Genomic DNA, 23,472 nt, shown 5'->3' with positions numbered 1-23,472 from the left:
GTGGCTCAGAGGTTAAAGCGTCTGCCTGCAATGCGGGAGATGCGGGTTCGATCCCTGAGCTGGGAAGATCCCCTGGAGAAGGAAATGGCAACCCACTCCAGTATTCTTGCCTGGAGAATCCCATGGAGGGAAGAACCTACTAGGCTACAATCCACGGGGTCACAGAGAGTCCGACACGACTGAGCTACCTCACTTTCACTTTCACTTTCAAATGTATGTGGAAGGTATAACCAGACCTAATTGAATTTGGAAATATGTTCATGTATCTAAGGAGAATTTACAGGTTTTCTTCCTATAGCTCCTATAGTGCGGCTTATCATTTCTAGGGGCATGGTCTTTTTTCAGGCCTACTTTAGAGAATTTCAGCACCTCTTTAGTAGTTCACTGTCTTATCATTTGATGTTAGCTCATTGGCAGAATGTTGCTATGCGTGTTTAGCTTTTACAATTTATCAACTACCAAAGCTTTCGAATCAGGGGTAGTAGTCAAATAGTTTCGAGTTTGTAATTTGAGTTAATAAAATGTGATATGTTCTGAACTTGTAGATTGAAAAAATCAACAAAACTGTCTTAAAAGTTACTATTAACTTCTAAGGGCTAATAGCTATTCTTTTTATTGAATAGATGCGAAAAGTAAGGGTAAAGACAATGTAACTCTTATAATTTGAACTTGATTTCAGTTCCATATAATTATAAAAGTACATCTACATCAGAAAGAGCTGAGTTTTTAAAGAAAGCCCATGTGTTATAGTTATCTCTGTGATGGTGGAGGTTATGTGCTTTGAACTGTTCTTGATTGTAATATAAAAATGCAATGTCATGTTCTAATTTTGGTTTGTTTGATTTGCAGTAAATGAACTGGAACTTATCTCTTTTACTTTAGGCTTTCAGATAAACTTCTGTGAAAAGGCACAAAGTAAGCTACAAGTTTTATGATATTATGCTACTTACTTTTTTCATATCCATCTTGGTATTGGGAATGTGTCCACTATTGTTTCAACTAACCAACCATAGCAGTTTTACTTTGAAGGAGCTTCCATTTTTCATTAGTTTCCCAAATTAAAAAAAAAAAAAAAATCTGTGTTACATTCTTGATTGTAAATTGTTCTTGCTTTCACTTGGATTGACCTAGGAGAAACATATGTAGGTATTCAAATGTATGTAAGTATAGAAAGAGGTATATAGATATAGACATAGACAGATATACTAGATTTAGAAAGATATACATTCATAGTATATAGTTGTATAGAAAGATGTATATAGATATTTGGACTTAGCCAATTTAAATCACAAGTTGAAGAAAGTTCACTTTTACGATTGGAGTGCAAAAAAGTATATAGTATAACTGTACTCTGAGACTTCATGCTTTAAAGTTGACTTATTTTAAAGCATGCATTTAATGAATTTTAAATTTTTTTCTTTAAAAACAAAGCTTTTTTTCTTTCTCCTTTCCACTCCCCTCAAAATAGACCAGGGTTGTATATTAGAGCACCAGTCTTCATAGACTACCGAATAGGTTTTCTATAGGAAAGCAAAATTTCTAAAGCTAAAACAAATAAATTTTAAACTTAGATGTCATTTGTATAAAATGCAATATAAAAAAGTCCCAATTCAAGAAGACTGTTCTTTAGTTACCACAAATATATCCCAAAATACAATGTGTTCATCTTCTGCTTGTTGTTTCATAGAGTGGAGAAGAATAACAATCGTGCTTTTTTTTTTACTTTTTGGCTATGCCATTTGCCAGGATATCAGTTCCCTAATTGAATCAGTTCCCGGATTGAACCCAGGACCTGGCAGTGAAAGTGTGGGCAACTGGGCAACCAGGGAACTCCATGGCCACTTTTTTATATATACTGTTCTCTTTCCTCCAGCTTTGTGAGACGTAATTGATACATGTCACTGTGTGAGTTTAAGGTACATGCATGATGGTCTGATGCTCTTACATATTGTGAAATGATTACCACAGTAGGGTTAGTTCACACCTCCATCACCTCACATAACCAAGAGTGAGGACCTTTAACATTTACTCTCTTAGCAGCTTTCAAGTATATAATACTGTGTTGCTAGCTATAGTCACCATGCTGGACATTTTAGATCCTCTGATATGTATCATTTTTAAGTTAGTTCAAACGAAATAGTTTAACCTGGAGAAAACATTTCTGCTGTTTTAAAACTTTCTGATGGAAGTGAGTGAGTGAAAGTCACTCAGTCATGTCCAAATCTTTGTGACCCCGTGGACCATACAGTCCAAGGAATTCTCCAGGCCAGAATACTGGAGTGGGTAGCCTTTCCCTTCTCCAGGGGATCTTCCCAACCCAGGAATTGAACCCAGGTCTCCCACATTGTGGGCATATTCTTTACTAGCTGGAGTGGATAGCCTAACCTTTCCCAGTGGGTCTTCCCAACCCAGGAATTGAACTGGGTTCTCCTGCATTGCAGGTGGATTCTTTACCAACTGAGCTATCAGGGAAGTCAATGGAAGCAACATACTTAATTTCCATTGGTTGAACATTATGACTTCCTTGGAAAAGTAGTTAACAAAAATTTATTTCTTGAGTGGTTTTCCCGTGATATAAATCTATAATGAGTAATAGAGTATGCTAGACCCTAGGATAAATATTTTTTAATTGGTCCATATTGTCATCCTTGTCTTACCTTAAACTAAAAATGGTACCTGATTTCCTGCTTATAGGGAACCTACACATATGATACATACTTCCATGTAATGAAGTTACAGCTTCTAATTTATGCTAAGTTTTAAATGTATATGACACATTTATTGCAACAGTTTTTATATTTTAACATAAAACATTGTTCTGATATTTAATGTAATTTAAAAATATTTATTTATGTATGGACATAAAATCTAACTTAAGAAAAATGTTGCCATTTAAAAAATTTAGAATTGCATTTACACTGTTGTTTTTTTCTCTTAGTCCTTTGGTGGACTATAGAGAATAGTCCACAATATGAGAGATATTGATTGTATTAAGTTTAAATCATGTATACAGCGACTGTAAAGCTCTTTAGGTAAGATGCCTTCAGACTGTCTAAATGGTGCGGTGCTGTCTCTTTCCGTTTGCTGTGGAAATACCAGGTTTGAGGTGTTGCACGCTTTACTGTTGCGACAGAACCCAACTGGGAAGTGTGTATATGCCCACCTTTGGTTGCTTTCACCACTTCTTCACACTGACTGCGCTCTCCCTTTTTATTTCTCCATCTTTGTTTGGGAGGTCTCCTTTCAGTTTTCTGGCTTTTGAAATTCCCCAGTGGCTCCGTGGTAAAGAATCCACCTTGCAGTGCAGGAGCCATAGGAGACCCAGGTTTGATCCCTGGATCGGGAAAATCCACTGGAGAAGGAAGTGGCAACCCACTCCAGTATTCTGCCTGAGAAATCCCATGGACAGAGGAGCCTGGTGGGCTATAGTCCATGGGGTCACAAAGAGTTGGACATGACTGAAATGACATTAGCGTGCACGCATGCACAGTTTTGTGTATTCATTCACAGAGCACATGTTGGACACTGAGGTTCCATCCAGTGATGGAGATTATTGGGGCAGAAGTGAATAGAACAGGTCCCTGCCCCTGGCAGGCTCTTCTTAGTGCATAGAAGCTGCTGTGTCCCGGGCACCTTTGCTCCCACTGTTCTGTCAGGAGAGAGAACCAGCATGAGGGCTGCTGTTGGAGACCATGGCTCAGAGGTCCTACAGTGGCCTGTCCTGCCGTGGCGTCAGGCAGAGCTGTCTGTGCGGGCTCGGACCTCAGAGGATGTCTCGAGGAAAGGGAGGGTGGGAGCTGGAATGGTGGTGCGGAGGCCAGCTCTAAGTTGACGGCTCTTGTTTTTGTACAGTTGGTACCTGTGTTTTAGGGTAAGTTTTCAGTTGTTGACATCTGTTAACACTTTTACCCAAGACTGGTCCTGTGATCTGTGTAACTTAAAATTTATAAGTGGAGTTTGGTAATGTTTGCAGAGAATCAGTCTTTCAGTTTGCTCTGGAACATAGCCATTAACTGTATGTTAAAAGTAGCCACTCATTTCTTTGCAAATGAAGGGCTTGAAATCACCAAAGCAGCACTTTCTTACTTATTAGGGTATACTCTAGTGCCAGAATCTCCAGTTTCATTCTGAAGGTGTTTCAAATGATCGGAAAAACTATAATTTAATTCATTAAAAATAATTATATAGCAGACAGTAGTTGGAGGAGGGAATGGAGTACAGAGAACACAAGTTCATTTTGTTAAAAGTCCACTAAGTGTGAATGCTGCTTCAATATTCAATTCTCCATCACAAATCAGAAAGACTTATTGTAAGATGGTTCTGATGACTAATGGAAGCTCTGAAGGATTAATTTTTCCCCATTGTTTGACTTACACATAGTTTTTGTTTTTTTTTTATATTGCTATATCACTATTCCAGTAGTTTATTACAATTGCCTGTTAAAAGTTAGTGAAGTTTTATTGGTGATGTGTGTGTAGGTTTATAACACACACACACACGTGTGAGATTGCATATTTAATTTTGGAACCAGATTTTTATAGAAATTCAATAAAAATCCACGTTATACCTCATGATCTTTGATCAATTATAATTTCTGCCTTTATTTGGTTTTTTTAAATATATACAAGAATATATATTATCTTATTTATCTTAAGATAAATAAAGGTATTATTTGAGACAACAGTGTTAATATTACTTTTTAACACTGTTGAATTATTGAATTTTTCTAAAGTCTGAATGTAAGACTACATCAGGGGAAAAGACTTTTTTCCGATGTAGAGCTCCTACATTTAGAAGATTGATTAGTTCATCATTTATTGTTTGGAGATAATGATTTTGTACTTGTAGATATGTTTATGTGATTTGTGAGCAAGTTTGATATCTCAGTGACTGTAATGAGCTAACTTGTAAACATACTTCTTTAAAATATAATTTGCCTTGCTTTATAAAACCAGTTTTTCTTTGGATGGGGGGAGCAGGAGATTTGCTCGAAACAAAGCTTTTGAGATATGGTTTTGTGAGTGTTAAATTTACCTCCATGTGTCCGCATTTTGATTTTTTTATTTCTATGAGAATTTTAAGACCCCAGGGCATAGGGATTTTCCTCATAAAACACATAATAGAATCCTATGCCAATCAAAGTGAGAGCAGTTGGGAATCTGGCAGATAATTTCACACAGGAGCACTCTAGCTCTTTTCCCCACCACGTGCTGCAGTGTATTTTCAGCCACGTCTGGAGAATTCTTGGCGGCTGAAGACAACTCCTGGGAGCGCTGAGCTTCTGTACCTTTGCCTTTTGTACTTTCCGTAGCTCTGAAAAGATTCAGTGGCTTTAAAAAATTGTTTTCCCTGAGAATGTTTGCATAGCAACAAGATGCTTATTTAGAAAATTTCATGTTCCAGAGCTGATTGTTATCCTTGAAGTCAATAGTAGAAACTACATTACTATTGATTGCTTTGATTAACACTGCACAGCTAAGTATTTGGGGGGAAATGGCGATATCCTAATGACAAATTTTCCTTTCATTGTGAAACTATTCTTTTGAATAAGTACCCTGGATTGTTTTAAAATTGGTAATAATAAGAAAGAGCCCATGAAGAGGAGAAAGGATGTTTTGTGAGTCTTCCCAGAAGTTTGAGGAAGTCCTTTGTAAGTTTACTGACTTGGTAAGTTCTGTGAAAGATGATGTTTCCCTCAGGAGACTATTTGACTCTTTCGGAGGTGGAGTGTAGAAAACAGGTGAGCAAGCAGTACGGGGAGGGTCAAGCCCTCCCGCATTTAGAACTAAGGGCTTAGAACACTTGGTGATTAAGCTTCTAATCTCCCACTTTATGTAGCAAAAGTCTATACTCACGACTAAAATTTTATTGCTTGAAATTTATTAAACTCAGCCATTCTAAGAAACAGAATGACCACATTTGCTACGATTGGAGGTTAAGATGGGTTATTTAAATTTACATATATGCTGAAGTTAGTTGAAAAATGAGACTTTTGTAGGATTTGCCACAAGTCCTTAGGACTAAACATCTATTCTATTCATCACTATCTTTGTGGACCCTGATTAACTGTCAATGGAAAGCCCTTCTGCTTAGAAACTCTTTTTATACTAATTGAAGCCCATGAATTGTAGTCTTGGCAGAGTCAACTTCACATGTTCCCTGTAAACCAATTACCATTCCAAGGGGAATGTTACCTAATTATCTCTGGTCTTGGGAGTGATGGGAACATTAATCCTTCCTGAAAATGGTTTTGTTGCTAGAAGAAGAAAGGTTTCAAATACCTATTACACCTTAAAAATCATTTGGAGAAGCTTACTGTGTGTTTTTGAATGAGAAAAAAATGGGTGGTTCTCCCACACTGCAGGAAGTCTCCCTTCATCTTCCAGTCCAGCTTTACTCTGAGCAATGAGAGCATATTTGACAAGACTTTTATGAGAAGTTTCCAGAAAGTATTCCCAGCTAATTCGCCAGTTAATCAAAGTGACTTTCAATTTAGTTTATAAATTTAGGGTGATGGTTTTTAAACCAGGTGCAGTAAATACTTGAATTCTTACTGCATGACTTTGAGTGCTTTGAAAATCCAGACACAAGTGTCTAGATGAAAAGATATTCCAGAGGAAATTTGCAGGGGCCATGTTGGTGTTCATCTTTCATTAGGTAGAATTCAGTGAATATTACTCAGAAATGAAAATGAAGTGTATACATATTTACTCCTCTTTAGAGAACCTCTTAAAAAGGTTAAGTAAACAGAGGCACGGTGTAACAATAAATATGTATATGCCAGTAGTGGTGAGAGGCACCGCTGTCTTTAAAGATGGATTAAATCTTGAGCCTACTCTGAAGAAGCTTATGTTCTTTAAGAAATTGCACAGGTGGAGGCAGACCACGTGGTAGAAATAAATAACAACAATAGGTAACTCACTTAGTGCTTGCCAAACCCTGTTCTAAGCTTGTTATTTCTTACCTAATCTTCTCTATCACTTTAAAATTACTTACATTATTAACACTGTTTCTTCCAACAACCTTTTGAAGTAGGTACATAGATGAGACTGAAGCCCAGAAAAGTGAAGGGCATTTTCCAGTCATGCAGCTACAGAGTGGCCGACTGTGTGATGCTGGCCTGGTCACAGGTTACATGCTGTAAACCGTAGCATTTTATTGATTCTTGAAAGAAAGCAGTGTGCACTCATAGGAAGGATGCTTTAAACCAGATGGGTTTTGAGGGGTTTTCAGTTGAAAATGGTCGTGAGATCTGGACTTATATTTATATAACTTTTGATTTTTCTTTTTGTCCCCAGAGAGTTTCAAAATGTTATCTATAAAGTCTGACTAAACATTAAGTGGAGAGATTCCTTCTTGCGGCTCTGAATGAAGGGACAGCAGGGATCTACCACTAGGGAAGAAATGGTTAATGAAAACTCTAAATTCTGACCTAGACAGATGCAGAGAATGGAGTGCTTTGGGTGGGATTGTGAGGCGACTTGTTTGCAGAACAGCTGACAGAGATGAGTAGGTCAGGAGACTGGACCTATTCCACCACAGTCGTGGTGCAGCCATGTGCTGCTTGAAGACAGACTTGTGTACAGGCTCTCGAAAACCAGCTGATGCTTTTAGCAAAAGATTTATGTCCCTCCTACATTCTTGTAATGAGAGGTGGGAGAAAGAACATTAATTTTTAAAAAACTTTTGATGATAGATGTTTTCCAACTTAGAATAGTATAATAAACCCCATGCACCCATTACATAGCATCACTGATTACAAACTTATGGCCAACTTTACCGCATTTGTTGTACTTCCCTCTACTAAAACACTGTCAAGCAAGTTCTAATTATCGTTAGTTCATCCACAGATGTGTCAGTCACACAGCTTCTAAGTGATAAGGGTTAGGCTCCTATAACTTCAATGGCTTATCACACTGTTAAGTAAACAAAACAGTATTATCAGACAGCCACTCAGTGTTCAGATTTCCTCAAATGTCCTACAGGTGCCTTATTCACAGTTGATTTTTTCCAAGTTGAGCTCTCAACAAGGTCCACACTGCATTTGGTTGATATGTCTCTTAAATTTCCTTAAAGCAGCTCCATCTTCTCTTCTCTTTTCTCACCACTTATTCATTGAAAAACTTGGGTCGTGTGTTTTGTAGCATTTTGTACACTTTGGATTTGACTGATTACATCCCTTTAGTAATTAGTGTCTCACATGTTCCTCTTTGCCTGCATTTCCTGTTACTTGATAGTTAGCTACAGAAGCTTTGATCCTGTAGAGCTTCAGGTTTTGGACAGGAACACTTGATAGGTGGTGCTGTGTGCTTTTTGTTGCCTCACACCAGGAGGCACGGGATTTCTGGTTGCAGCTCTCCTGAGGACTGATCGGCGGGTTTCGGTGCTGGCAGTGTGATCGTGTGGAATCAACTTCCCCATCAGCCTTTCAGCTGATGCTTCTGGCTGCCATCAGTGGTTTTCATCTAGACTAATTCTTTCATTTGGGACTGGTTAACTTGCATTTCTAAACATTTGTGGTTTTCTGCAAATAGTTGCTGTCTTCAACCAACAAACAGTTTGTGTTTGGGGCATATTGTCGAATGCATGTTACTGCACTGATCATGTATGACTTAACTGCACCAGTGCTGCTGGATGTGAGGTACATGTGTATATATGCACACGCATGTACACAAGCCCTAATTGCACTTTTCTATACTCCAAGAGAATTAGAACTGGACATCTGTCTCTTCTTCTTACCCTGGAACATGAGTTAATCTGTTTCCTAACCAGGGTTCTTTTCAACTTTTTTTTAAAGAGCTCTCAATCTCTATAGGTAATAAAAAGCCATGTCAAATAATAATTCTTGTCTTTTTTTTTTTTTTTTTTTGGTGAAGTTGAGGAACCAGTGGGCATGTGAGACCAGTTCTGCCAAATTAAGATCAGTCCTGAACCGATGCCAGCTTTGCTCATTAATTGATATTCAGCACTTAAGAGTGCTCAGCTCCTCCAGGCATTCCCTTCCCAGGACTTGGGAACCAGGATTAGTCATCCAAAGTCAGTTTAGTGAGAATAGAAGGAAATAGGAGTTCTCATCCAAGATATTAAAAAAAAAAACCACAAAAGACATCAACACCCTGTGTTCCAGTTGGCAGTCACCTTCTCAGTGACTGGTTTATGCTTGTTCAACACGTGTCGTTATTCACCTTTCATTAAAATGACAGTTTCTTAAGTGGCTTTTACCTGTCACTGTCCCTGTTCAGTCACCCATCTTGTAACTACAGGATGAATGTCTCCCTGTGGTGGTGTTCTGATACGGCTTTGACCTTGCACAGTTGTGAATAACAAACCCAAGAAACCTCCATCAGATGTCTAGGGTAATGCAGCGCTGAAATGGAAGAAGTTGGTTGAGTGTATAAAAGATGATCACAAATCTTGCAACTGAAGGCAGTTAAAAATGCCAGTTGTTTTTTTTAAAGCTGGAGGATGGTGACTAATGCTTGTGTCATAAAGTTCTGTCAGTTAGGTGCACTTCTTTAGTTAAAGTTTGCTGGCTAATTTTTTTTAGAGAACCTACCTAACTTCTAGCTATGCTTCGTTTGATTAATGTGAAGCAAAGAAGCAACAGATTAGATCTATCAGGAAGTACGGACAAAGCCCCCAGTTGAGACGTCTGAGTGAAGCTATTTGTCCTAAGGGTGTTAAATCAAAACTTGAGCTCGGATTATTCATTTATTCAAGAAATATTTGAGTTCCTGTGATACGCAGATGCTATTATGAAAAGTCACCAGAGTGCTAAATCTAATTTCCAGTGGTCAGAAGTCATCCATATGAGTATGTAGGTTCTGAGCGTGAGAATGCTTTTGTTCAGATGTTGACCGTGTCCCTGAAGAAGCAAGGGGTTGTTATATAATAAATGAGGTATGCTCTTGAGGACTAGTTTAACATTATATGTTGTAGGCCTTTTGGCCCCTCCTCTAACTATGGATGATATTTTAGAATTGGAGAAACTATCTTTGAGATATAGCGTCCCTTCTGCTTTAGGTGGCACAAGCTGCAGGCTTGCTCACAGGTTTGGGTAGCATAAAAATATCAATTTATAAATACTGGTGAAAATAAGGAAAGATTTACTTCTTGACGTTAACTTCTTTTGCCTTTAGGAAATCTTAATATTCCTCACTTTTCACTGTTTCGCATTTTGACACTGAGGTATTTTCTGACCCTACACAGTCTTCCAGCATCAACTGTGCAACTCAGTTCTGACACTGTCTGCCTGGGGTTAGCATCACATCTCACAGGTTAAAGGGTTCAGCCCCATAAAGTGGCCCTGACTTCAGATCCAGCTGCAAATGGGTTGCCCAGGCTGCACACATTTCTCCCTGGCTGACTGCATGTTACAGGGTTTCCTTAGCACCATACCCCCACCCCCCCGCCAGGGTTCACTTGTTTGCTAGAACAGCTCACAGAACTCAGGAAAACACTTTACTTATGTTCACCAATTTATTATAAACCTGTGTAACTCAGGAAGAGCCAAATAGCAGAGGCTAGGGCAAGGAATGGAGAGAGAGGAGGGCATAGCTTCCCTGCCTATCTCTTCTGTGTGTTTGCCAACCAGGAAGCTCAGAGCTAGTTTTAGGGAGTTTTTATGAAACTTTCATTGCAAAGGTATGACTGATTAAATCGTTGACCTTTGGGGATTGAACTCAGTCTCCACACCCTCTCCCTTCTGTGGTGGTTGGTGGGTGGGGCTGAAAGTTATCACCCTCTGATCACTTGACTGGTTTTTCTGGCCACCAGCGCCCCCCATTCTGAAGTCCTGTACGCCCTCCCAACCCTCCATCTAATTAGCATAAACCCTGATGTAGTGGAAGGAGGCTTGTCATGAATAATAAAAGATGTTTATTAGGAAATTCCAAGGGTTGTAGGAGCTCTGTCCTAGGAGCCTCAGACAAATATCACATGCATTTTTTTTTTTTTAATTATTGATACACCACAGATAGTGTCTGTAGCAAAACCGCATGCATACAGCAGACACATAGCTTTGAATCAGTACAGTTTCTAGACAGGCTAATCTGGAGTTACCTGAAAGGAAGAGTGGGTACCCACTGTCTCTTTGGCCATTGGATAGTTGATTTTCTGTTGTGAAAAGGATCAAGATGTCCTGTCTGAGGACTGAGTGGTACCTCCAGTGTGATGCTAAATTGTCTGTAAAAGAAACAGCTTCCTTTATCCTAATCTACTTGCTAACTTATAGGATTAGTTGAGAAGAGTTAATTATTTATGACTGTGCGGGAATCCTTATTGGTATTTTAGGCTGATAAGGAGAGAAATTAGTTAAAGGAAGAAATTAACAAAATGACAAAAATCTGGCTTTGTTGCATGAAAGTCCCTTGAACTGCAAGGAAATCAAACCAGTCAATCCTAAAGGAAATCAGTCCCGAATATTCATCGGAAGGACTGATACTGAAGCTCCAATACTTTGGCCACCTGATGCAAAGAAATGACTCATTTCTTTGCATCAAAATGATGCTGGAAAAGATTGAAGGCAGGAGGAGAAGGGGATGACAGAGGATGAGATGATTGGATGGTATCACCAACTCGATGGACATGAGTTTGAGCAAGCTCTGGGAGTTGGTGATGGACAGGGAAGCCTCGCAAAGAGGCAGACACAACTGAGCAACTGAACTGAACTGATAATGGTATTATTCTAAGTAAACTATGTAAGGAGAAGTCAGATCTGGTTTTTTTAGGAGCTGCCCAGTCGAGTTCCTGCTGTTGGCTGAAATGGTCACCTCCTTAGCCCTGTGGCCTGGAACCACTCACTGGAGCTCTAGGTCAGTGGCACTTGCTTTGCCTTCATTGTGTCATGCACATGTACTTTTCTTAGCACTGTGGTGCATATAAAAAATGGTGTGAAGCACTGATTGGAAAAATACTGACTGTATTATTAGAAAATATGGTGAATTTGCTTGTTTAATTTATAGGTGGTGGGAAGTTAAAATGGTGATGGTAGGATGTTGTGGGTTTGCCACACAAGAAAAATAAATGTGATATAAGACCAGGGGGCACTTTGTTACCTGTTAGAGCTCAAGCATACCGTTGTGAGAACACCTGCACCTCTGCCTCCACGGTGAGGCTGGTGGAAGCTTCTGCCTGGCCTCAAGGTGTTAGAAACTGAAACAAGCCCTGTGACTCTTTTTGGCACAGTTTTCCTAAGTTTGCATATTATGTGACTTGTCCCACTAGGAGGGCCACTGTGGATGGTTTTCCAGAAATCCTAACAGATTGGTGCATGCTGAGACAGTAACTTCAGACTTTGGGAAACCTGAGGGGTCTGATGGGGAGGCCTGCCCATCTCAGGAGAAGGGAGCTGTCTAACCATCAGCGTAGAAAGTTTTGTTGGAGTTGATCAACACGGTATTTATGTCTCACTTGTCTCCATGGGGCCCCTGTTGGTATGTTCACACGTTTGAGGCTTGAGAGCAAAAATGCCCTGTGGATTTGGCTGAGTTTGGGGGATTACGTGGATTTCAAGTGTTCTGCTGCCTGGACAAGGTGCTGGGAGCCGTTACTGACTGGTGTGCCATGAATGTTCCCCTCCCTAACCAGGGTTCTCAGCGTGTGTGGCCACCGAGCTTCTGTGTGGAGGGAAGTAGGGTAGGTGTGTCATGGGCTAGGCCTTTTGTACGGGGACCGTGAAGGATGAAGGCATAAAGGAGATGCTCAGTAAGCTGGAGACATGTGAGGGACTCAGAATTCTCAGCGCGTCTGTCTGCCTCTCCCTCCGCGCTGGGACAGAGGTATGCTGACGGCCATGGCTGCCACCACTCTGCATCCATTTGGAACCTTCTCAAGGCAGGTGCGCAGCTGGAATTCCCACTGTTAGGGTCCCATGGCGGCTGTGCTTGCACGGCCATTGGAGCACGGCATTGTGGAGGGAAGGGATTGCCTTGGATAGCGATTCCTGTTTTCTTGGAGATTAAAATATTGTTAATTTAGCTGATTCCCAATCATTGGACCACCGGGGAAGTCTGCATACTTATATTTTTAAGGCCTTTTTTTTTTTTAACGTGTTCTCTCGGCCTCAGCAAGGTTAGTTTTAGAGAATAGATAGGTCGCTTTTAGAAAGTTCTGGTGTCAGGAGCAAGGAAGTTATAATTAAAATAGAAAAGAAAAGAAAAAAAAATCCCTTAGTGTAGAAAAACTGAAACAGAAAAGCAGAAAAAAATTAAAAAATCCCTGATGATTTTAGCACTATGAATCAATTACCAGTGATGTTCTGGAGAGTATGTATATAAATTATAGACACATGTGCTTTAGTAAAACGATAGTTTATTAGACACATTACACACTGCCTGATTAAAAGGGGGAAAAAAAGCCCTTAAACTATTAACGTTAGTTCTAATGTTAGTAGTCTTTTGTGGTGTGTTTTCTTGGTGGTAGTGTGGTATTCCCAATGTGGGTGTACCATAATTTTTATAACTCATCTAACACAAATATCTCTGCTTTGGATAACTTTCTCTGTGTAGTCTTTAACTTCCTAAAGGACGGACGCTTAGGGATGGAGTTATTGGCTTAGCCATCAGGACACTTTGAGGTGTTCTGTAGGTATCGCCCTCTAGAAACTGGGCCAGTTAACATTCATTCACAGCAGCACATCATTTGTTCTTTCGTTAGTCCGTGTTCGTCTGCTGACTGAAGAAGTGTTGAGGATTATGTGTCTGGTGTAATCCTTAGGCCACTGAGGCACATGAGAAGTAGTTTCTGCACTGCTGGAGCTGAGGTGGGTAAGGGACACCATCTGTCTACACACAGCTGTGAAGGTGCAGCTGTGGTAAAGTCCCTTGGGGACCGCTGCGTGTCATACCTTCGTGAACTTTGATATTAGGGCTCTCTATTTATATGTGGTATTTAAGGCAAAAATTGAATTTTATTTTTTTGGATGACTAGAAGAATTTGAAAATTTTTTTTCATGTTAATGGCTTATTTCTATTCTATTTGTATTCTGTCTTTTGTTAATTACCCATTCATGCCGTTTGTGTATTTTCTAATGGGGATATTTGCTGTCATTGATTGGTAAGGCCCTTATACCCTCTCCTGGTGTGTCATTGCAGAAGGTAGTGGCTTCAACTGAGGCTCTGCAGTTCAGACAGAGGGCTTCCCTGTTTGCCTCTCAGTGACCCTGGGGTCCTCACAGCAGAACTTGGGTATGTGGAGGTCCAAAGCCAAGATTCTGTCTGCATGGTGGTGTGGACAGGCTTCTCAAGTCCTGCAAATTTTAGTAGAGCCTGGACATTTATGCTGTACTGGTGATCCTGGGAGGGTCTTCCTGAACTGGCTGGCTTCCTGGGTATTTTTGAGGAGTTTGGACTAATCAGGATTTGGCCAGTTTAGTTGGAGGAGTTGCATTTGTTTGCTGGTTATTGACATCCCGCCTGTGTTAGTCCTTACCACAGCAGTTCTGACACCTAAGGGACAGTTTGTAATCTTGGTTTTACAGATGTGTGGATTACTAGACCACAGAAATATCCCTCTTTTTATCTTCATCAGTATTTCATTGATGCTCACTTAATATCTAGCAAAAGTACTTTTCTTCCCTATCCCTACCCTTTAACTTCCTCCCACCACAGTCCCTTTTAATTGTGGCAGGATACCAAAGACACTAGTCTTTGTGGGTAGGTTACTGCTTTGTCCTTGTGTCCCCTCTGCCTGGCAGACTGGCTTGCATGTAAGTGTGACATTTCTGCACCTCTGGCTACATAACTTCTTTCATTGGACTTCCCTCAAATCCATCTTACACACACAAGTGTTAAAATGTGATGAAGGGGCTGTTGGTTTCTTAAACTCAATTGTTTTATTGATGAGAGCTCAGAGTTCTAAGTGAGATCTTATTAATTTTTGGATGTTTCTTACCCTTATGTACCAAATTCTGGAAGAGGAGGAAGCAATGTAATGTTAGCTGATAGTGGCTCGTTTAATGATTGGAATGCCTGGGACTGTGAGCCTAGAATGGACAACATTGCCCATTTCTCCTGATTCCAAGTCAATGTCCTTCCTCTCTTACTCTCTTGAGTTCATGATATAAGAGAGAGCACTTGTCACGGTAGTAATGGAGGCAGAAAAGGGCATGAAAGTAAACTCTGCCACTTTATTTCCTCATTTCTGAAGTTGTTTGAGGTTGCATAGTTGCAATTGTCTTCCTCTTTTCCGGTGATTACAGATAACTTGAAAAATTACTCTGGATATTCTGTTTTGCAAATGGGGTTACTCAGAGCCAAGGGAGAAATGAGAATTTAAGGCAGTTCTTTTCCCCCACCCTTGGTGGGGTGCTCTGAACACGTGTAGATCAGTCGCTAGTGTTCCTGGAGGTATGATAGGAGTGCTCTGTTGTAGTTAAGGTTCCCACCTACTCTTGGCCTTGGTTCTGGGAAGTCCCCTGTGGTAGCAGGGTGCTTCCTCCAGAGAGACTGATCTGATCACCTTTCCATCATTTCTGCCAACTCCTCTGGCATGTGAATAGTGGCTTAAAACAGCAACTGTTTAATTCTTCATGATTTTGTTTGTTATTCACACGTCTGTGTTCAGCTCGTTGGTCTGCTCGGGCTGCTTCAGCTCAGCTGGACTGGCCAGGCCTTCAGGCCTCCCGCTCCATGTGCTCCTTCATTGTCCAGGAAGCTTGACTGACCTGCTTTCCGTTTAGACTCAGGAACTCTGCAGGAGGGTGAGAGTGGAACCGGCAAGGGCACGTCCCAGGCCTGCCTGGAGTCAGGAGGGGGACACAGATTCCACCTGCGATGGCAGGAGCAGCAGAGTCACGTTGCAGAGAGGCATGGACACGGAGCTGTGGTTCATTGGTGGCTATTTCTGTAACAATCTACTACAGAAACCACAGATCTGAAAGCTGAAAGATGTCTTCCTTTCAGCCTCAATATTCAGAGTTGTTCTGTGGTCAGAATTAGAGCAAAAGATACTCCTGGGCCGTAGTGAGTATGGATATGCTTGGACAGGTCCTCTTGCTTCAGAATCGCTGTTCTGATTATTCTTGAAGATCCCATGCTTGGGAATGCTCCTCCCATGAGAACTGTGAGGAAGAAATTGTAGAGTGATGATACCGGAAAGGTTGTGTAAATGTCACTGGCATCCTCTTAAGGCAGAACTTTGAAACCAGAATTTCAAGCGTGACGCAGAAAGGTTGACCCCTCTGTCCTTGGAGTGGCTGAGTAGGGCTTGAGGCTGCTGAACCACCTCGGCCAGCTTCGGGGCCTGCTGTGGTTCTCATTTTCTCCCTGCATTGAACAGATGTCCTCATTGTCATATAAATTACGGCATGAAAAAAGTCAGACAGCCTTGCCCTAAAGGACACAGCAGCGCTCTGGGAATATGACTGGATGAAGACACATACTGTTTTCCTTATCAGTCAGGGTTTCTGGGTGCAAACAGTAGAAACTGATTCCAGCTGATTTAACCCACGCTTTTTGTTGTCTGGGTCTGTCCGTGTCAGATTTATTCCCAGATCAGTAAACATGTGAACCTATTTTCTATATCAGGCACTGACCTTGGGTTTCAGGTATACAAAGACAGTCTTCTCGATGGGAAACTCCTTCAATATAAATAAGGTGTTTGACCTGCCTTGTTTCTATCCTACTGCAGATAAAGGGGGAGGGTCTGTTTATTTCTGTTGATTGGTTAGGAATTTATTATTTGGTGACAGTCTTACCAAAGGGAGGATTATAATCACAAATTTATAGTCTTTCTTGATAGTGACTTTAAATTACTTGTAAAGCTATTTTAATCCCTGTTAGCTTCTAAAAATCTCCACTAGACATCTATAGTATCCTTATACTCTTTTCTGCCTATTGCAGGCAATAGAAAAAAAAAATCCATGTTGATCCAATTTCCTGTTTGTTTGTAGTTTTGTCGAAATATCTGAATACATGGTGACAGGTTGCCTTTAGGGTTTAGTTTTTTGGGGCCCTTGAGAAAGAGAGGTAAAGACAAAAAAGATCAGAACTAAGAAAGGTTCTTACTTAGAGAATGAATATAGAGGAAGAGAAGCTTAAACAAGCAAACAAAAAGGCTCATGCCTACATTCAGAAATAGCCCTTAAAGTATTTTAGAAGCTGCCTCTTTATGCCTTACCATCCACCTCACCTTTGATGGCCTTTCTGGGGTGTTCATTGTCCTCTTAAATGTGGGGTGCACTGCTGAGAATGGGTCATGTAACTCAATCTCAGACTCTGAGTCATTGCTGCTTATAGATACTTTGAACTTTTATAGAACTCTTTAGTGTATTTTGTTGGTGAAAGATCAAAATATATACTTGGACTGTTTTTAAGGTAGCTGCAGATGTTTCTGAAGTAGAGTGTGTTTAAATCTCATTTATGTAAGTTAAGTCACATTCTGTTCCTTGTGTGCATGTTCATTTATATAGTAAATGTCCTTTAAGGACCCTAATTTATTTTTGTTTAATGTGAATGCAGTGTGAAAAGGAATCTGTGTGTGTGTGTATGGTTGTGTGTGTATTATATAAAAATATTTGTTTTCAAAAGAGCAGTTTGAGTAAGTTTTAATTATAGTCACATGTTTTATTTGCCTACAAAGGTTAGCTACTGTCCTGTCAAATTGGGCTTTTGCAGAGAGGGCCAGTTTTAGTGTCTTTCTTTGGATAGTTTTCACAGTGATTCTGTGTTCTGTTATTGTCCTTAGCATTTAATCTCTTATCACTTTTTCACCCTGCAGAGAATATGGGTGATGTAGCAGTCAGTTTCAAACACACACACGACTGGTGGTGTTCAGTCTTTGATTTGGGGAGCTTGTAAACATTGAGCTAATTCAAATTTATGATCACACAGGTTCTTAATTTGCCATATAAGGTATCATTCATAGATGCCAGTATTTTGGGGGCCACCTTTACTGCCCACTACCATCTGCCTCTGGTCCCTATGTAATTACATCTGTCCCACATGCAAAATACATTCGGCCTCCTCAACATTTCCCAGAAGTCTTGGCTCATTACCAAATCAGCTCAAGTCCAGACCTTGTTTAGACATCGTCAGCTCACCAGTCCCAAATCTCGTCATTGGAAGCATCTCAGTCAGGTATGGGTGAGGCTCTGGAGTATGATCCATCATGACACTAGCTTCTTCTCCATCTGTGAACCTAGTAACTAGATGATGAATTATCTGCTTCCAAAAAATTTACAGTGGTAGGTCAGGCAGTGGGTAACCGTTAGGGAGATTTTCATTCAAAAAGAGAGAAAACTGAAGGCAGAAAGGAGTGAGCAGGCAGTCACAAATAATTTCAGAATCTAGCAGGGCCTGCGAATGGTCCTCCACCTTTAAACCTTCCTTAAAGACAGTTTTCAGGACATGAAAGAACTTACTCATTTAAAGCTGCTGCTTGTTTGCTGCTGAACCTCTTCCCAAAGGTTTTTCTTCTACCAGCACTGTATTTTGCTAGTGATTCTTTTACCTAGTCATCTGATCACCATATTATCATTAAAAGGATAAATATATGTGTACAAAAATAAAACCTCTAAACTTTTCCAGTTTCACATGAACAAAAGTTTTAACTGTTTTTGATGTCACTAAGTACCTTTCATAATTTTATCTCAGTTTTGTGTAATTTTTCGTACCCTTGCCATTTTTTGTATTTTTTTCTTGATTTGTGGGATGTTATATATAGTTATATATAGTTAGTTTTTGATTTTATATTGCAAGAATTTTCCAAGTCTTTATTTAATTTTTTAAAGTTTTTTTTTTTTTTGCTTATTTAATACCTTTTGCATGTATAGTTTGAATATCCCTTCTCTACTTGTGATTAAATTAAAAATTATTATTATCTTTTTTTAAAAAGGCACCCAATAGGACAACTTCTGTGGAAAATTCACATTGTACTCTGCTTATTTCTGACAGTGGGCTCTTAGGAACCACTGTTATCCTGTATCAAGGCATGTCCCTGGGAGCCGCTCCTGGAGCCCCATAGGAGCCCCGTGCTCCTGCCCTGTGGTCCTGTCCTGCCAGCGTGGTGCTCTCAGCCTTCCAGTCTCCTCAAAGCCCTGGGCCGAGTGGGTTGAGCCCTCTGACCCCTCTTCTGAATCCACTGAGGCAGGAAGGGGTTTGGATGGGAGAGATGTTGTTGGAATAGGTAGATCTGTGTATGATACATTGTGAAAAATGAATGTTGTAAAATGTATCCTTAATGTGCACATGCAACCAAGATGTACTAAAAATGAGGAAAAACCCAACTCTGTTACAAAATTTCCATATAGTAAACCCCTACACTAATGATTTTGTAAGATTTATTGACATAGGAAAAAAAAATGCATCTGTGATTAAAGCATGTTGCAAATCAGTACTGTGGTCTGATTTTGATTGTAGAGGGAAAAAAAATATCTCTGTAGAAAATAGTCTGCAATAGACAACGATTATTTTGGGATAATTGGACTTTTAAGTGTATATACAAGTTTTTAAAACCCTATATACTTATAGGTGTATATATACTATTATATATTTTTGTTTATCTTTTCTGAATTTTCTGGCTTTTCTGTAAAGGACTTTTTAAAAAGTAATATAACATAAAACATTGATAATTTCTCCCTCCCCAAGCCAAATAAATTGCCCCAGAGAAATGATGGTTTGGCCCTTGCCTTTGTTATTAACTTGAAATTGACTGTTCCATGATGTTTTTAGCATCATGGTTGTGAAATGCTTTATATTCTTCACTCAGTTGTTCATATTGCATTTGAGGGGAAATGATTTTTATTAAACTAAAGAATTAAACCGTAACACTGGAAAGATACTGATATTTTAGTATTTTTCAATATATCTGCCGAGGAAAATGATTCTTATAGTGGTATTTTTACATGCAAAAGCCTTAGCACCTCTGAACAATATAAACTGAAAGCACTGAGTGCTGTTTTCTGTTCTTTTGGAGACAGTGAGTGATTTGTGGTTAGTAACAACGTTGGATCATTTTTATTTACTTTTTCTTAATTCTGAGAAATTCTTGGCCACCTCTCAAAATATTACATTAACTATATGTTAAAGCAAAATTTCCTTTGTCTTGGTGTGAATTTCTTATGCCCTCAGAATCCTACCTGTTTTATAGTACTTGAAACTTTTACTTTTTATTTGTTATTTCTTAGGTAAACGCAAAGCACTGAAGTTGAATTTTGCAAATCCACCTTTCAAATCTACAGCAAGGTTTACTCTGAATCCCAATCCTGCAGGAGTTCAAAACCCACACATGTGAGTATTCCTGGTAATCAAATAAAAGGCTCAACTCAAGCAAAGGTTTTAAAGTTATTGTTATTTTATCAATTTTTGCAAGTCGAGGGGTTGTTATTTCTCTTATTTTATGGGCCATTTGAAATATTGCTATTTGGACTTAGAAAAGCTGTTGATCCTGTAGTCTGAAGTAGGCAAACACAATTTTCCTTTCTAAAGTTTTACTTGAAGAAAAGAGCTGAAGATTCAGATACTTTTATACTGTTTTAATTTCTCTCGTTGAACACTGAGAGTATTGTTAATACCCCTCCTTCTGGATTTCCAGTTGAGTTGTGAGTAGTATTCAGAAGGGTGGAGATGTGCACAAATCACCCCCACTCACAGGTGACAAAGCTGACGCCCATTCTGAACATACCTAGTGCCCGTCGGATTTCCATGCCATAGTAAGTGGAAAGAGTATGTACATGTCAATGTGCAGGTGTTAGTGGTTCTTTAAAAACTGAAAAATAGAAATGACATTATATTAATAGCACTTCACTGAAAAGTATTAAAAATATATTGGTTAATGTAAAACATTCTTATTACAATAATATTTTACAGAAACCTTTGAATCGAAGTGAAGTGATGTGTTAAATAATAGTGTCTTCTCCTCAAACCTGGCAGGAACATGAAGGGTCAGAGCCAGCAGATTTACATTTCTACTCATGTCCAGAAAGAAAAAAATTTCACCCATTTCTAGTATTGAGAACTATAAAGCAAGTGGTGGAGGACACAGTTAAAAAAGCTGTCAGATGCATTAGTTTATAGCTTTGTAATAATTCCTCAACAATTTGCATTCAGACTTTATTAGACTCCAAATACGTTTATTCTTCCCAAAGAGGCGTGTTTATTGCTGTTTTCTTTTGAAATTGGGCATGCACAGTATTTGCACACAGTTATACATTGGTAGAAGAATGTCTTGCAGTAGGGATGCTGAAATTATTTTTAAAGCATCAGTGTCTAGAAGGAAGGAATATATGTATGTGTATGCTCTTAGGCTTACACCTGTTACCTTAAGGGAAATGAAAGGTATTTTAAATGAAAACTGAGTAGCAGTTTATTTGGCTGGGCGTGGTGTCTGTCAGCTTTATTAGACTACTTTATTAGACTGCTGTTCCCAATGAGGTTTCTTGTCAGAGCTCAACCTTTTTACCTTCTCCGAAACATATTGAGGAAGGAAATTCTTAGTATTGCCTAATTAGTCCAAGCTCCAGCAGCAAGGAAACACTCAAAAGAACCTCCTTCCTCTTTTCCTAGAATTTCTAGTGAAAGCTAGTACAAAGCTAATTCCTGAACAAAGTCCATTTCTGTTACCTTGGTTGCTAATTGAACCTCATGTTTGACATCTGAGAAAGAAAAGGTATGTAGTAATCGCCGAACTTAACAAATCTTTCTTTCATTTTTTTTTTTTTTTAAAGCCCCCTTGAACAAAGAGAAAGACAACCTGATTTGCATTTAGAACTTAGAAAAACATTCCCATATCTGTACTCTCTTCTCTCACGACTTCTTCATGTCTAGGGGAATTCATGGACAATTTTTTTTTTTTTTTTTAAACAGTAAACAGTATGAAAGTAAACATTCTTCCAAAATTTAAGTCAATCAGGTTCCTCCTTCCCCTTAGCCCTTTCTCTTTTTTAAACCTACTACTTCATAGTAGTCCTGTAACCAGCTAGGTTTCTTTCTTGTCTCTTCTCAGCAGGTGTTAAAAGTTAGAGAGGACACAGTAATAGACATTTTTACTTTGTGGTAGACTCATTGGAACTTGATTCTGGTATGTACACGATTTAGACCCTGCTGTTGAGTTTTGTTATTGGCACTGGTCTGTTACCTGGATTGGGAATAGGCAACTACCAAAATTGATACTCGTCAAAGACAGTTTTTCCCTGCTTAGTGGACTGGCATATCTCCTACCTCCCACCCACCTCCGTGGGGCTCCTTCTGTGTCATCTCAGGGCTCATCACTGTTCAGGATAAGTTTGCAATTAGAAAATACAGCTTGCAGTAGGTAGGGGCTTTGAAAAAGATGCTTAGCTGCTCAGTCGTGTGTGACTCTTGGTGAGTCCATGGACTGTGGCCCACCAGGCTCCTCTGTCCATGGGGTTTTCCAGGCAAGAATACTGGAGTAGGTTGCCATTTCCTCCTCCAGGGGATCTTCCCCACCGAGGAAAGATAGCACCTCTCTGCCAAAATGTTTCCTTCTCCTAAAATATCCTTGCATTCAGTGTTGTTTGTTTTTAACTTTAGTTGTAGATATAAATATAAACTTTAAAAATGAACTTAGAGCAAGATTAGATGAAACATGAGCAGCTAATGAAGTTAAGCTTCGTCCCAGGCACTAGTTTCAGGCCCTTTTTGGCATTGTGTGGGTGCAGGATTCTGTGGAAGATTGAAAAAAACAAGACCGTGGCCTTACTTTCTGAGAAATAGCAATTTAAATAAAATTTCAAGAAGACAGCACTTCAAGAAGTAAGGCATGGGGTAATACAGATCAAGTGTCAAATGAACGGTGCAGGAGGGGCAAGAGCACTTCCAGATAAACAACCTGGAGAAGTGGCACCAAGGACCAAGGTTTGAACTGGGTTTTGAAAGCCCCGTGGAGGAGCTCAGGTGGAGAAAAGGGGGAGGAGGGCATTCTGGTGAGTGTCGGCACACGGTCAATTTGAGGGAGCCATGCTAGATCCGTTTCACTGTAGCCAAGGTGCTACTTGCAGATGACATATTCCTCTCTCGCTTTGCGCACTTTGTCCTTATTGTTGGTGTTCTACAGTTATATCAGAGTATGCTTAGGTTTGGGTCACCCTTCTGTGTACTGGATGAATGGTTTTAGTCTGAAGATTCTTGTTCTCTGTTTCCGAGTTACTGCTGCTTTTCTTTTGAAGATTCTTTCATGTTTCTCCTGTTCTCTCCTCCTGAAATGTGTGTTATTTCATTTCTCTGAATTTGTATTCTGAATTCATATCCCTGAATTCCCCGTGTGTTTGACTTTTCTATTTTTTAATCTTTGTTTTCTTGCTTTATATCCCAAGAGATTTAAAAATTTTTCTGGCCCTTCTATAGAATGTGCTGTTTTGGCAATTGACTTTTATGTCTAAGAGTTGATTCTGGCTTTTTTCTTGGTATTTTATTCTTAATTTTTGGATGTAAAATCTGAAATTTAAAAATTCTCTTCGGTTCTCTAGGTAATCTGTTTCCTCAAGGGACACTGTTTCTTTTGTCTTTCTCTTTC

General features: G+C 39.5%; 1 protein-coding gene across 8 annotated transcripts in view; it reads left to right on the top strand.

Moving 5' to 3' along the window:
- MAP2K4 (mitogen-activated protein kinase kinase 4) overlaps nucleotides 1–23,472 on the top strand; it is a 104,859-nt gene that overhangs the window by 9,400 nt on the left and 71,987 nt on the right. For 4 of the 8 annotated variants that reach the window (XM_055576486.1, XM_055576488.1, XM_055576489.1 and 1 more), the window contains exons 2-3: nucleotides 850–915; nucleotides 20,126–20,228. In XM_055576486.1, coding sequence (XP_055432461.1) covers nucleotides 850–915; nucleotides 20,126–20,228 — 169 coding nt within the window. The remainder of the gene's footprint in view (nucleotides 1–849; nucleotides 916–20,125; nucleotides 20,229–23,472) is intronic. The other 4 variants (XM_055576491.1, XM_055576487.1, XM_055576492.1 and 1 more) reach the window with 2 other exon arrangements.

Source organism: Bubalus kerabau, chromosome 4, assembly GCF_029407905.1.
Source record: "Bubalus kerabau isolate K-KA32 ecotype Philippines breed swamp buffalo chromosome 4, PCC_UOA_SB_1v2, whole genome shotgun sequence".
In the NCBI taxonomy this organism is placed as follows: Eukaryota; Metazoa; Chordata; class Mammalia; order Artiodactyla; family Bovidae; genus Bubalus; species Bubalus kerabau.
Note: the sequence above shows the minus strand (reverse complement) of the source record. Positions and strands in the feature narration are given on the sequence as shown.